Source organism: Montipora foliosa, chromosome 6, assembly GCF_036669935.1.
Source record: "Montipora foliosa isolate CH-2021 chromosome 6, ASM3666993v2, whole genome shotgun sequence".
NCBI lineage: Eukaryota > Metazoa > Cnidaria > Anthozoa > Scleractinia > Acroporidae > Montipora > Montipora foliosa.
In genome coordinates, this window is record NC_090874.1 from 27,070,932 (window position 1) to 27,085,931 (window position 15,000).

The window sequence follows — 15,000 nt, forward strand, 5'->3', positions numbered from 1 at the left end:
CCTTCCTCTTGTTGCTGTAAATATAACCTGCAATGGTTTAAAGTGTCATTGTTTTGGACAATTGATCTATAACGAGATTTAGCCGTTTACGACAAACGGCAAAAGTCATCTTGAAATTTGACTTTTACCAAAATTCGTATTTCTTGTCTGTTATCTGAAGACATGGAGCAACATCTCAAAGAGAGAGACAAGTTATGATAATAGAATTGGCATGCTTTATATTATGACAATCCCCATCCTGTTGTCTGCGGTTTCCCGTTTCGTAAAAACACGATTAAAGAAACGTTTTCTCAAAAACGTGGTGTTTCAAGAAACCCCCTACCTGATGGAGAGGGCCAAGGACTTCACGAGAGCACGACAACTCGATTTAAATTGATTAGGGTAATGCATTCCTTATTTCTGCGCTCTCACGCAGCATAGTGATCAACTGTCACTTGTTCAGAGTAGTAGATTCTCTTTCGTCAAAAGTCAAATGGTAACATATTTAAGTCCCAGCCTCGTTCCCAGTCGTCCTCACGTGAAATAAAACGTGACGTCATTCGTCGAGAGGATCGGGAAGATTCCCTGAGCACGCCTTGCGCTATCGCGCTCTGCCCGTAATAGCTTCTTGCTATTACGCGTTTAAAGGCCTGGTAAAGAGGCTGATTTATTCCAAGTGTAGCCGAATATTGAATATAACAACCATTTTCTAAACGCGTTTTGACATAGAAAGAGCACTAATAATCCTTTATTATGTGGCAAGCAATTCTCAGGCTAAATGGATAACTCTGATTAGCTGGTTTACAGTATGAAATCTATCCGTTTCTGTATTTCTTTCTCTATCCAGTGAAATTCAAACTGATCGAAACACAAAAGGTTTTGAAAAAGCGTAATTTGTTTTATCACAACACTATGATGATAGAAAGTGGAATTTAGTTTTACGTTTAAGAGGCTTACCGTTCAAATTACGAACATTCACCAAGCGCAGAAGCGTCCGATCGCTCAAAGAAACGATGCCATATAATAAACAACTTACTAACCTCACTTGCTCGGGAACCGTACTGGGGAATAGACCACTCTCATAAATAACGACCTCCTCTACATTCTTTTTTACTTATGTTAATTAGACCTACTTTCTTCATTTTGAAACAAATATTCTTTTGCTTATCGTAGCGAGGCTAAAAAGGTTTCTTAACATTAAAATAAAAGAATATTTTATTTGGCCGCCATTATGAAAGAGGTCTATATTGGCCCTCGGTCATTTTTTACGGACCTAGCGCATCCTTCCACGACCTCGGGCCAATATTCTCCGGTACGGCCCTCGCGCTCGGTTAGTAAGAGGTTAATCATTCGTGACAAGCGCAGTTTACACTACAGGATATGATATAATAAGCTAAATGATGAACGTCTTTTGACTTGGTTTCACCTAAATTAGAGCACAGACACATAGTTGACGTCAAGAACTTTTAATTCTTTCCACGTTGCCGTGCGGCTAACAGAAGACGTCAAAATGTGGTTCTGTAGAACATCAGCTACATACGAGGCTATCGCCACGTCTGCCACATTTTTTGTCACATTTTGACTTCATCGGTGATCTATTACTGAACAGATCAGACGCACAACAACATGGAATCTATTTGTTCATTACATCTATTATAATACCGGGTGGTCTCCGCAGACATCTACGTTTATTTTCGCCTCAACCCACTGGGTGCCTTGGTTACCAGCTTCAAAGAACTTAACTTGGCCATCGATAGACACAGTCAGGTTCCCAATGGCCGAACCATACATGTGGTAATAGAATGTCAGGCACATTATTTTGCTGAATTTCTGCACCGGACTGACCAGTGTCGCATAATCTCCATATTGTCGAGGAGAAGACGTTTCTATGTACATGTAGTATCCTGTAAATACAAAATTGGTATTTTCTCACCATTTCACTTTATGTGATGTGCACAAGTGGGAAGGTGTAGGAGTGTCATTTTTCGCGAAGCGAGCCAATTATCTCCAGGCGACTGGCGCTCGCATTGCGGACACCATAATCTGAATATGCAGACACTCAGTGGTCTTATTCCTTCAAATAATTTAGCACCGTCTTGTAATTGTGTTCGTGTTGTTCATATTTCATATTTCCCGGACCGGTGTCATAGCGTTTTGTGTTCCCCCGTATTATCTGTTCCCCCGAACACTGAGCACTAGTGCTGTGTGTTCTCCCTTCCCTCCCCATATGAAATTTCAGTGCTACGTGTTCCCTTCAAAATTGCCGACTTCAGAATACATCAAAACAAAAGAAATATGAAAGTAAAGAAACGTAATCAAACCATAACGATAAGTAAGATCGCAGAATATGAATACAGAAAGTATCCTAAACATTCATAAATGCTAACCGTAGGACTATAAACTTTTGTTTAGGCCTAATAGGCCTAAGGTTAGCTTTTTTTTGCATGTTTAGGATACTTTCTGTATTAATAAAACAATGACCTGTGACCTGTAAAAAATACCAGCACTGAAATGTTCGATGTGGAGGAAAGGGGGAACACACAGCACTAGTGCTCAGTGTTCGGGGAAACAGATAACACGGGGGAACACAAAAAGCTGTGACACCGGCTACTTCTCTCCAACGAAGCGTTCAATAAATGCCACTTCGCCCGCATTTATTGAATGAAGAATGATAATGAATGAAAAAACTCACATCTCTCTTGCAAAATGTTGCCATTTAGATTTCGAGCGGCAAAAGCAGCAACTTGATAAAAGCAATCTCATCCCCAAGCCTAGGGTTTGTGCCGAAGGAAAAAAAATGAACGTTTAATTTTTCTCCGTCTGGACAATGTAAGCAATTTAACTCCCAAGGGTTTGAGCCAAAGCAAAAGAATGAATGAATCGAAATCTCACACCTTCCCCCCTTCCCTCGTCATCACTCATGATTCATCTATAATTTTGCTCGGCCCTATGCTATTGCATATATCAATTATGTATAATTTTGACAAACCACTTCCTCCGTGACCAGAAGAGGGTCCTGTATTAGATGATGTTGTACTCCCTTTATTCTGCCTCCAGTCGAACGTATCACTTTTTTCTTGAGTAAAGTTACATATTGATGAGTCTTCAAAGCCACACGACCAGCCTTAAAAGAAAAATGTTGTCATAATCTGAGTAGGACCGGAGAGTAACAGGAAGGCTCGGATACTTTACAGTTAAAATCGACGTAGAATAAACTTTTTTTTTTAACTCCAAAAATGTTTTTTGACCTGATGACGAGAATTTGGCGCACTCTCGGTAACGCTGGTAAACATAAGACCTGGCAATGACATCCGATAAAATGTATAAAACATCATATCCACCATGTAAGAGAAATCTATGTGGAAAATTAGTCAGACACTTCTTAGCCCGAAAAGTTAACTGATATATATTTTCAGTCACTGGAAATGATGATGACCGCAACCGTGATGGGCATCGCTAAGATTATGAATCGGTTGGATTGTTTTAAACCATCATTATAACTGCCTGAGGATTACAAGGTGATATGCTTGACCAATATCAAATGTAGATTCACAACTAGACGCTCCATAAAGCGTACACTGGGTTGCCTGTGGTACGTGTTATACAAAAACAGAAGGCACTGAATTGGGTTGTATTGAACTGCAGCGTTCCAGTTAGTTTTTTTCAAGTGGGGGGTCATTAAGACCATTTGAGGGTCACCCACATGTCGCGCCAGCAGAGGCCCTTTGGCTCACACGTTCACATGTTTAATTATTTTGTAGTGTCCTGACCCATTTTGAGGTCTTTCAGTTTTTTAAGCTTTGGTAATAAATTCAGTTTAAAGATAACAAAACACGCTCTTGAGTAAAATTCACTCGTTTCTTCTTTAAATAAATAGTCTGCAAAAAACTAAGTGCAAATTGCTCTGACGGACGTTTTCCAGCATGTCATGCATGTCTTGCAGTTGCACTAAGCAAACGTTTATTGCACACACTAAGATAGGACTGAAGATGTTATTTCCGCTTCATAATTCCTCTTCTTGTTAGTCTAATCTGATGCAATGTCAAAACATTGTTTGCACCAAAAAGTACCGCAAAAGCCAGGAGTTAACAGAAAAAGACAAGAAAAAAAGATAACATGGTTTCATATATAACTCTGAATCAAATTCTCATCGAAAGATTAATGACAATCAATCGTAAAAACATGAAAATTTATTTCTGCAGTCTCTGACTTCTATAAACGAATGGAGAGGTCATGATGGAAGAAATTGATCACGTGCTAGGTAACCATAAAGGTGCAATGAATGAACTACGGGAAAGAATGTTAATCGTTCTTCGTTTTTAGAGTAAAACAATGTACTTTTTAGCCAACAAACTTGCGTCTTTAGTCTTTAGTCTTGTAATATTTAATTAAATATTTACATTTCATCTGTCGGGTCAGGAAGCCATCTTTGTCGGGTTCCTGAGAAACGTATCTATTTTGACTTCAGGGTGAACTACTATTTACACGTTAGTAGCCAAAACGCGGGGCCGGGGTGTCTCTTTTTTTCCAATTTTTTTTGTTTGAATTTTCGCTGTTATTCTCCTGTAATATTCGGTATTTTTCCTTTATTCATGGTGGAAATTAGTCAAAAAATATGAAACATACGGAAGCTACGAAAGGGACATCTTTGTTTGTTTTTCGAAATTAAGAGAATCTCAGACTAAAATTGGAGTTTTTGCGGGGAATATACGCTAACTCCTAGGGACACTGAAGAGCCGCTGAGCTCCACATTCTAAAACCACATTTTAATGTTTACTTCGCAAAAAACTGTCTCCGCAATACAGTTAAAACAAAACAGAACATGGCCACAATTCAACGATGGTCGTAACGCAACGTTCTGATTTGCTTGTTTTCGCAAAACTGTCTTCAAGGTTGTTGTGTTTTTTATGGTGATATTGGATTCGATCCCTTGACGTCCGAATAGAATTGGCCAGCAAGTTCCTCTGCGACTGACTTTATTACAAACCGTTTGGGGTAAATCAGACAACAACATTGACAACAACACCAACAAACAAGCAACTGAGAACGTTGCATGTCTGCGTGACGATTATAGTGGAAATGTGATTCTGTTTCTTTTTTTAAAAGAAGTGAATATCGTAGTTTGCGTGTATTCCATAAACTCCAATTTCAGCAATTTTGGAAATTCTCTTAATTTCGAAAAACAAACTTCGATTTTCGAAAAGACAAAAAAACAATGTCAGATTTTATGAAAAACTAAAATACCCCTTAAGAGCTTTGACAGCTTCCGTAGGTTCCTCAATTTTTTTGACTAATTTCCACCATAAATGACAGTCATTCGAAAATAACAGTACACGAAAATGACGACAAAAAATGAAACAAACAGAAATGGGAAAAAAAGACACCCCGACCCAGACCCCGCCCCCGCGATTTGCCTACTACACATTCGCGAGGTTTAGCGGCCATGTCTGAACATCTATGAGATACAAAAAATTAGACTTGCAAATTATCGCAGATCATAATGCTGACAAGCGCAAAAGCAGAAAAATTGGTTAATAAATATGAAGTTGGTTACTATCTGAATGTTTTTGTGTTAGAGTAAAGGCATATATTGTCACGCAAATGATGTAATTTTATGACACTCAAAATTCGCAAAAAGCGTGAGTTTCTTGTGAACAATCTTCGCAGTAGTAAGTAGTAGCAATAAATTGGATTAACGAGGAAGTTAAAGAAATATTGTTGCGTTCCCAAATAAACTTCATTTTACACTACAATGACAAAATCAGGTGTCAGAGAAATAAAATTCCTGTCTCCTCGCGTATCACATTTCAACGCACGTATGCAAATTTGTTAACTCATTTTCACTGCGTCCCGATTCCCGCGAAATTTTTCTTCTTTCAAATATTAACAAAAATATTATTTCTCGTCAAGCGTTGTATCTTTTATGTTCAAATAACCACTAAAAATATAGATTTTTTAACGATCTATCGGTAGGTATTTTTTATTCTATGTCAAAATTTGCACAACAATCAAAGCACAAAAATGGCAACGCACTCAACAAATTTAGTCTCATTTACCTCTTCGTCGAATTTTCATGCTTAACACGGGAATTTCTAGTTATTTTAAAAGTCTTTCTCTATTTGTTAGCAATCACCCTTTCAAATTTCAGAGAAATCGACCGGTCCGCGAATATTTTATGAGTGTTTTTTTCAATGGGATGACAAAAGGCCAAGTGGATGTTATGCATAATCCAGGCAAGTTCGGGCGATCAAGTTGATCGCATTACCCCAGCCCCCTAAAACCTAACAAAATACGCAAAGAGGACTCTATGTACAAAGACACCACTTAGCAGGGGAGTGACAGGCAAGACGTTTTCTGACACTGAAAAAAAAAAAGGAAAAACAAAACCGGAGAAATATTACCCATTTTCCGTCTTGGATTGCAATACTGACACCCCAGTAATAGGTTATGATAAAAATTCACTTAGCAGAATTGTTTTGTTTAACAAAAATTTGATCAATGTCTCACCAGTACTCCCTGCTGGTGTTGTGACCGGTAAGGGAGGTGTGGCTACGGTTGCTGGGATTGGGGGTGTGCGTGGTGGCGGCGGTGAACTTCCTGTTGGAAAAAAGCATATTGCAACAGTGAGTTGCTACTAATGGAGGGAAACAATACATCAGAAAGGTGTAGCCGAGTAATTACAATTAGGAGAAAATGATCATGAGTAACACACACACGTAAAAAAAATACGCAATACAGAACATTGTACATTTCAATGCAGAAAGTTGAAATCGGAGCAGAAAGTAAAAATTTTATTCCATTTCGACAACAACCCTCTACGAACCAATTAAACGGCCCGTAATTTTCATACATATCTTGGTGGATGTCTTCGGTGGGTTTCCCGGATCCGCTTGAAAAGAACATTTAATGTAAAACGAACACTGTAAAAATAATTGAGTTTCATTGCGGTGAGTGTTAGGAAAGAAGAAAGGTATTTGCAGAATGAATTGCCTAAAAACAACAAAATTGCGAAACGGCGGAGCTGGCGAACGCTTGCATAAAATTCGCCATAGACCTCAATGACCAAGCTACCCTTTTTGTTGAAAGTAACAAGATTATAACAGAGCCCGCGCTGCTAACCCACATGACACCTGCCGGACGACAGAGTTTAAGATGGTCTACTCTGTTTCACACTCCTATTTGAAATATTCAGTGTTTAACTTTTTACTCAATAACTGGGTTTTGTCACATTGCACAAACAGCACTGAGTGTTTTTATAGTTTACATCATCACTAGGAAGAACGCCAACCAATGTTGAAGAGTGTCTCTTCTTTCGGGGCAGAGAAACGACGGCCGGAAATACGTCTGCGTTCGCAGGCTACCTCTTGCTTCGCTCGCTTTCAGATGGTTTTACACTGTCTTCTACAGACTGTACAGCCGGAGTATAGACAGTTGGAAAGACGCGAACTCCAACTTCATCTTTTGGCAATCTTCGTTGAAGATTGTCCCGAGGCATCAGGCAGCTTCGTTGAGCAAGGTTGTTGATCACCAAATCCTGGTATGACGTCAGGAATTGTGCTCGACCCAGACCCAATTTGATAGTTTTTTCACTCGGTAATGTTTCAAATGGGGGAGTTTTTTGTCTACTTTGAAAATTCACAAAAAATCAAAGTTTCAACCAAATGAATTTTTTTTTGCGGAATCTTGTGAATAATAAAGATTTTTTCCGGCCCAAAAAAACTCTTGGGGTTATAGGCACTTTAATGGTGTTTATATTACCAGAACTAAAGTCCAGTTGAGACGCTAATAGGTTCCATATTCTACCTGCTCTAACAAAAAACGATCTTTGAAACGTAGATGTCTTGCAGCGTTTAGGAATAAATTGGATACCGTTCGCGGATGAAACGCGATTGCACCTAATAGTGCTGCGCCAAGCAGGAAGCAGAAGGACGAATATCAACAAGATTGTGTATGCACTTATACAAAAAAAGACCATGTGGACCAATTTGTGATGACAAACCTCCCTCACCATCTCCATGTTCCTTGTGTTGTTTAATCCATGGAAGAAACTGAGTCACTCTTGCAAATACAGTGTACAGCTGACTGGAATTACAAGTTGGAGATCCCCAACTTACTGCTCCATGTAATGTGTAAGTCTTTTGGTCGGCATTCAGACAGACGTACGGGCCTCCACTGTCACCATGGCAACCACTCAAAATTGTATTTTTTACGCCCGCACACAGCATTTGTGGTGTTAATGTGACAATACCTAAGGGATATACACCCAAGAGATGTTTATTGTAACCGTTGATGTAAGGTCAATGGTAAAAAACCTTCTATCTCAATGAAAAAAATATGACCCAAACAAGAACGTACGATTCATGCAACGACACTCGTCGGCTTGTTTTGTTTAGGCAATTCCCCATCCCCATGTTGTATAAGATTCTTATTTTCCATTGTATATTCCTAATTAATTATGCAGTATTTAATTTGCAAAATGATCATTTGCCTAGGATGAGTTTCTGCTGATTGACAAAATCCGATTTTTTGTTGCTACTACAGAAGAGGGAAGAGAAAGCATCACCTCTTGTTTGAAGCACTTTTGATTAAAATCTCTATACCACCATACCTCCTGTTGCTTGAATCTTCCGTCTGCACTCCGCTTGGTCAATGGGTGGCATCATGGCTTGTTGTAAAGTATGATGTGAACTTCCAGGATGCTCTATTTTTCCCCATCCTGACATACACAACATTGGTTATCTAACACGGGGTGTACTATAGTTATCCCTATGGGAAGCTATGACAAAAGTGCTGGAGCTCTTTTGATATCATAACCTACTCAAATCATAGTAATTATTATTTGATGAGCAAACTTGATTCTGGTTTGAAGTAAAATGGTAAAGTAATAATAGTACACTAATTTATAACTTGACTCTGAAAACTTGATTCTGGTTTGAAGTAAAATGGTAAAGTAATAATAGTACACTAATTTATAAGATTATATATTTCAGCTTTGATCCTCACAGCGGCCCGAGCGGCAGGGCTTCTTGAACTACTTGCGGTGCTCGATTTGTAGCTTTATTTATTTCATGATTTCCAGGGGTTCAGTTCTTATCTTGCTAACAGATCATGGTGGGCTAGGATATCTCCAGGTTTCAGTGTGTGGTAACTGTACAAATATTCTCTATTTCACTTTGAAACGTGTGAACTGAGGTTGTCAATATAATCATTGAAATACCAGCCTCCGACTTCCCATGCCTTATCTGAATTTTAGTCCCGACTAATGTGTCAGCGAGAAACGGTTACAGGTGCGAAGACGTAAATTCAAGATCATATCAAACGGCAACTTGGCCCTGGTAAAGTTGCACTTCTCATTCCAGGGATACAATTGGTGATGCAAGATAATGATTGGCTAACATTTGTCTCCCGAAAATCCAAATACGCATTGAAATAAACTATTGAAATGGCTGGTAAAACGCTGTGATAACTTAAATACATAGAAGTCTTAGGTACGTAGTCACAGGCGACTGTTTTTTTTTTAATCAAACTGTGTATGCATTTTAGTCGTAAAACCATGACATGACGAATGCACTCTAGATTACTATTTTCCTACCCGCGCGACCACCTTACCCCGTCATTTCGCAAGTTATGCTTCGAATTAGTTCGAAAGCATAAGTGTTTGTCCCACCATAAATGGAATATGTTTCTTTTTTACTAGATGTAAAACCAGCTTTATATATACATGCTGTGGGATTCGCGACTGCCATATGAAACTTGCATCCAACGTCTACATATACTCGTAGTTTATGAGAGCCTTGCGCTCACAAACCGCGACGTTCACACAATCACCTTGGCAGCAAGGGCTCCCTTTGAAACTCAGTGCCGCTTATTGTATGCTGATAAAAATCATCAAGGTTTAAAAGGGGTGTGCTACATAAGAAAGTTGCTCGTTGTCACTCGCTCAGTAGATCTACAGCTCGAAGTCTGAGGGTGTCTTCCTCATCTTACCTAGCTTACGTTCGCCATATAGGTACGATAATTACCTGTAATAAAGCATTTGGAACCCGTGAGAATATCCGAGTCATTGTTTGGCAGGCAGATGGGATTCACTCGGTTGGACAACGAAACATTGGACATGAGCTGAATCAAGGCAATATCATTGTTAAGCCTGCTTGGTCTGTTGTAAGAAGGATGACCAAATATCCGTCTGGCAGCGATCTTTTGCTCTGTACCTTCGTTGACATTCCGATTATGATCGCCAACCACGACCTGATAGCTACTGGCATCCCTGCATTGAAACCAAAAATGTTTCATTTATCGTCTATAAATTAATTCAGCTTGATGCGAAGTGCAGTGTATTCAACAACCAATGATCAATTTTCACGTACATGCAGCTTCATTTATTTTAATGATCTTATATAAATAAATTATGGCCTTGCAGAAGACACGTTCATAAAATTGCTCTTTGGGGGCTGTGTCGAGGGGGACGAGGAGGGGAGGGGAGTGTGGTCATCTGTATTTAAATGGTTCCCTAGAAGCTGTGTGTTTCTTTCTTTCTTTTGTTTTTTATTGCAGAAATCACACACAATGAAGCATAATTACTATTATTAAGTAAACAGTCAAAATCGATTAAGATATGAAGTACACTTACTGGTCTCCGGATACGCAATGGGCAGCGGTTACTACCCAGTTGGCCGAAATTAGGGAGCCTCCACATATGAAACGTCCATAACGTAAAAGTGCAATCTGTGAAACAAAGGCAATGAGTGTGTAACAAGAGAAGACAGTCAAAAGCCGAGTAGAAAGTTAGAAATTATGACGATAGCGTTGGAGAAGATTATGAACTTCATAGGACACCAGACAATGTTTAATTTGTCCAAATAGCTTTATAGTAATAACCATTTTGGTATTTTTATCCCAAGAGCACTTTATGTTGTCCAATATCATTTACATCGTTGCTTTGCAGAAGACCAAAAAGCCAATAGCAAATTCACCGAGTTAAAAATTCCGCCTGGCTCGTTGAACTGGTTCACAGTGTTCTAAATTAACGATAATGGTAAATCATATCATGGCAAGACCCTGGCCAGGGAAATAACTGTCCATGAAATGTACAAGCAGTTTGCAGGCAGTAGATTTCCGAATTCACCCGATCACTCCGAATAGTTTGATACAAAATCATGTATCTCATTTGCGATGTGATTTGCGACAGCTTAAGCCCGGTTCCCACTTGCACAAGCATAAGCAAAAGTGTAAACATAAAAAAAACTGTGGGAACCGGCTTGAAATAAACGTTAAATAAGCATAAGCGTAAAGCGCAGGAAAGCAAACTTTCTCCGTCCCTTGCGCGCATGCTTATCTCACGGTTGTGTTTATTTCACAAGTGAGAACCAGCATTAGTTTGCACAAGCACGACGATTCGCACGTTATCTTGAATCTTACTAGATGTTCTCGGACGTTACTACGCTTGCGTATGCCAAATTTTCCGCGGCTTGTCTCACTGCTTAAACGTCGCAAGCTCTCATCCTTGTGCTTACGCTTGTGCTTATCGCACAAGTGAGAAACACGCTTTGAGTGGCGGCTTCGTTATGTTGTGTCATGAGCGTTTTTAACACATTTTTATTAAGCCTCTTGTGGACTGCAGACCTCTCGTTGCGACCAATTTTACGTAATTACCACTTTTTAAAATTGTAATGACAGAGAATTTCACAAATTTTGCCTTCGTTCCTGTCATGTTTCATTTAACATCATTCACATCTGAGAAATCATCAAGCATGGTTCACGAGCATGGATCTTACGGCTGAAACCAAGAACAGACATTTTATTTATTTTTGATGTGGCCTCAAGTCTTAAACACCCCTTTAGTTGGCGAAATGAATCCAGCATGATGAATCAGAAAATGTTATGGAAGATAACCCTACACAAAAGCGGAAAGGAAATAAAGCTAGAACAAGGAGATGGAGTGACGAAGAGACGAGCATCCTTATGGATATGTTTGATGAAAGCGCCTGTCTATGGGACATATTTAGTAAAGACTATGATATCACATGAAGGATAAGCGTGGCAAAGCTTATGAGAAAATTCAGGAAGAACTGGACATACCGATTGCTGAGATCAAGAACAAGATAATTGGGCTGTATTCGCAACTTATTAGTTGTGAAGTTGCCAAACAAACACCAGATTTGGAGATACGGAATTGGAAGCTCAAAGATCCGTATGTCTCTCGAGTGGCAAGAAATCGAATTGTTAATGTCAGTCGCTCTGCTGCACTTATGACCTTATGACCACTAGTTACCTGATAACAGGTTATATCAGGTTCAATAAGCTCCAGGATCTTTACGAAATCTTCATAGGTCATCAGCATCATTTCACGATAGCTGGGAGTATCTTCGATCATCAGTTCCTGAACGGTATTGTTGAAATATGGTTTCTGTTCTTTTCGCCTTATCCAGCTCCTAATCTTCCCTCGTTTACCTTCTCTTTTCTTGTCATCTTCTAACAATTTAACGAGCATTGCAGTCGCTACACATCGTCACATGTGTTGAAACTAGGAGTCGAACAGTGAAGCACACTGGGTAATGTAGTGGACTACAATTCTTTGCTTCTGGAGATTAGTACTCGTTTTGATAAAACATGTTTTAAGATGTTTCATGCCGTTTAGCCACTCTGTAAAACATTGACATGTTTTACCCTAAAACATGATTTAGCATGGTTTACGGTAAAACATTTACCGTTTGGACAGGCTTTAATTAGTTTCTGGCAGAGTTGAAAGGAATGCAAATTATTTGATCAGTGACATTCTTCTATATATTATAATTCGCCAATTATGCTCAGTCCGAGAAATTTAAGATACACGAGAAAAAGGTGATTTCGCATATAGAGTTGGTTTGACGCCGGAGGAATTATAAACGAAGTAAAGTTAGCGTATAAATCGCACATTTTAACTTTGTCTTTCACATTAAAGCCGGGAAAAGACGCTAAGCTTCGAAGGGGCGAAGCCAAAAGGGATTACTTTTCAACTCGAGGCCAAACCAACGGTTCGCCGCTTCGTTCGCTCTCATTCACTTGCGCGCGTTTAAATAATCCCACGATAAAATATCCCGCCAGCTACGCAGGCCATGTTCCGGTTGTCCTTTTCCTAGCGAATCGTTCATTTGCGCGATGCTTGATACAACTTTATGCGCAACCTTATTCCTTATTAAAATCATCTTGTAATAAGTGACTGCAGCCGCAGCTTACGTCACCCGTCTCCCCTATTCAAACCGAATAATTAACAATTATTTCATGAGCGCGCGTTGGATATGAGATGGTAAATAGCCAACGAGGCGCGTAGCGCCGAGTTGGCTATAACCACTCTCATATCCAACAAGCGCGAATGGAATAATTGTTTTATTAAATTCCTTAAACTCCAAAAGTTTAGAAGTACGAAATACGAGCGAAAAAAGCGAGAAAATCCTAGCGAAATCGAAAAAAGTTGATGAAGATGCGATGTTGTGTAATACCTCGTGGTCAAACAGACGCAGGCTCATCACAAAAACATTTCTTACCTTTTCGCGTATCTCTAAGCTTCGAAAGTGATCCAAATTTTCCACAAAAACGTTTTTCTTTTGCTTTATACCGAAAGAAATTTCGCTTTCTGGCGTAAACGTTTTTAGTTTAGCAACGCTAAGCGCAATCATTTACCATATAAGGTCAAACTAAAGTATATGAGCTGATAACCGAGATTGAGTGAACCAATCAGAGCACAAGAATTGCATTATCCGAGGTTGAGAATTTAATAATGTGTCTTAACGGCCGTAAACAGAGCTGTCAAAGTGACGCGTAACTTGAATTGAGTGACGCGTAATTCTGTCTTCCCTGTCTTGATCGCAGTGCGATGAGAATCGATTTAACTTATTACAGTTACTGTTAGATAAAAATTTACCTTTCTCACGAATGGTAAGCTGCGAAACGATAAACGCATCCTTTTAAGATCACGCAACAAATAACTCTCATTGCTTCCATATAAAGCAGTCGTAAAGTGGAAAGTACCCCCTTACTCTCAAGGGAACTCAAAGGGCGGCGCTAAAGCAAGCTTCAATGGCGCGGAAATATGAAAAAAATGCATATTTATGAGAAAAATGGCTCATTAGCTCGGGGTAATCACAGTAAATCAAAATTTCCAAGTAAACCCGTTTCCCTGTTCCAAACCATTCTGACTCAATATTTGAATTTACTAAATTAGCAAACTTTTGAAGCTTACAAGTTAACAATAACACGAACAAAAAACGAAAATTTAACTATGCGAATACGACATTTTTAAATTACCATATGAAATTTCTCAAAAATCCTTCGAATTTTGACTCAAATTTCCAATAGTTTCTCCAGGTTTATTTTTCCTTTTCAACGCCTCGATTGAAAAAGTATAATGTTATCGTTATTTTTCAGCTTACAATTTGGCACTTTGTGACCAGATACCCTACTTAAATTGAGCTTGAAGAGAGAACTTGGGCCACTTAAGACGCCATTTCTTTAAAAATTTCTCCCATCAGTCATTACATTTCACGCGGTGTTATAATGCTATAATGCTGTTGCTGTAAAAGCCATAGTAGTTTACCAATTTTCTTGTGCGGGTTGTAATTCCCGTTATATTGGCGAAACTAGTCGCCACTTTTCTACCAGGATAAAGGAACACACGGAAAGCGATAAAAACTCGCATATTTTTAAGCATTTCAACACATCCCCTTTATGTAAGAACAAATACTCCCCTTCGTGCTTTAGTATTCTGGATTCTGCCAGCAACTCAATTGATTTAAAACTCAAAGAAGCTTTTTATATAAATAAGATCAAACCTGAACTTAACAAACAATTGCAGCATTACAAAACTTTTCTCACGTTTTAGTTTACACCTTGATGTTTGAGACTTGTTTGGTGTCACGCTGTAATTAGTACCCGCTTTTGTAATAACGGTTTGATATCAGTACATCCATGTCATGGCTCTTCGCCTGATATAAAAGTAAAATATGCTAAAAAAAATTAAAAGCATTACAGAAATCTGAGTTATGA

At 39.0% G+C, this 15,000-nt stretch overlaps 1 protein-coding gene across 5 annotated transcripts in view; it reads right to left on the reverse strand.

Moving 5' to 3' along the window:
• LOC138007058 (MAM and LDL-receptor class A domain-containing protein 1-like) overlaps positions 1 to 15,000 on the reverse strand; it is a 61,188-nt gene that overhangs the window by 39,360 nt on the left and 6,828 nt on the right. For 4 of the 5 annotated variants that reach the window (XM_068853747.1, XM_068853745.1, XM_068853748.1 and 1 more), the window contains exons 3-10: positions 10,610 to 10,704; positions 10,002 to 10,246; positions 8,588 to 8,695; positions 7,979 to 8,227; positions 6,487 to 6,576; positions 2,969 to 3,103; positions 1,642 to 1,883; positions 1 to 27 (exon numbers count right to left, since the gene is read on the reverse strand). The exon at positions 1 to 27 is cut by the window's left edge and continues 61 nt beyond it. In XM_068853747.1, coding sequence (XP_068709848.1) covers positions 1 to 27; positions 1,642 to 1,883; positions 2,969 to 3,103; positions 6,487 to 6,576; positions 7,979 to 8,227; positions 8,588 to 8,695; positions 10,002 to 10,246; positions 10,610 to 10,704 — 1,191 coding nt within the window. The remainder of the gene's footprint in view (positions 28 to 1,641; positions 1,884 to 2,968; positions 3,104 to 6,486; positions 6,577 to 7,978; positions 8,228 to 8,587; positions 8,696 to 10,001; positions 10,247 to 10,609; positions 10,705 to 15,000) is intronic. The other variant, XM_068853744.1, reaches the window with a different exon arrangement.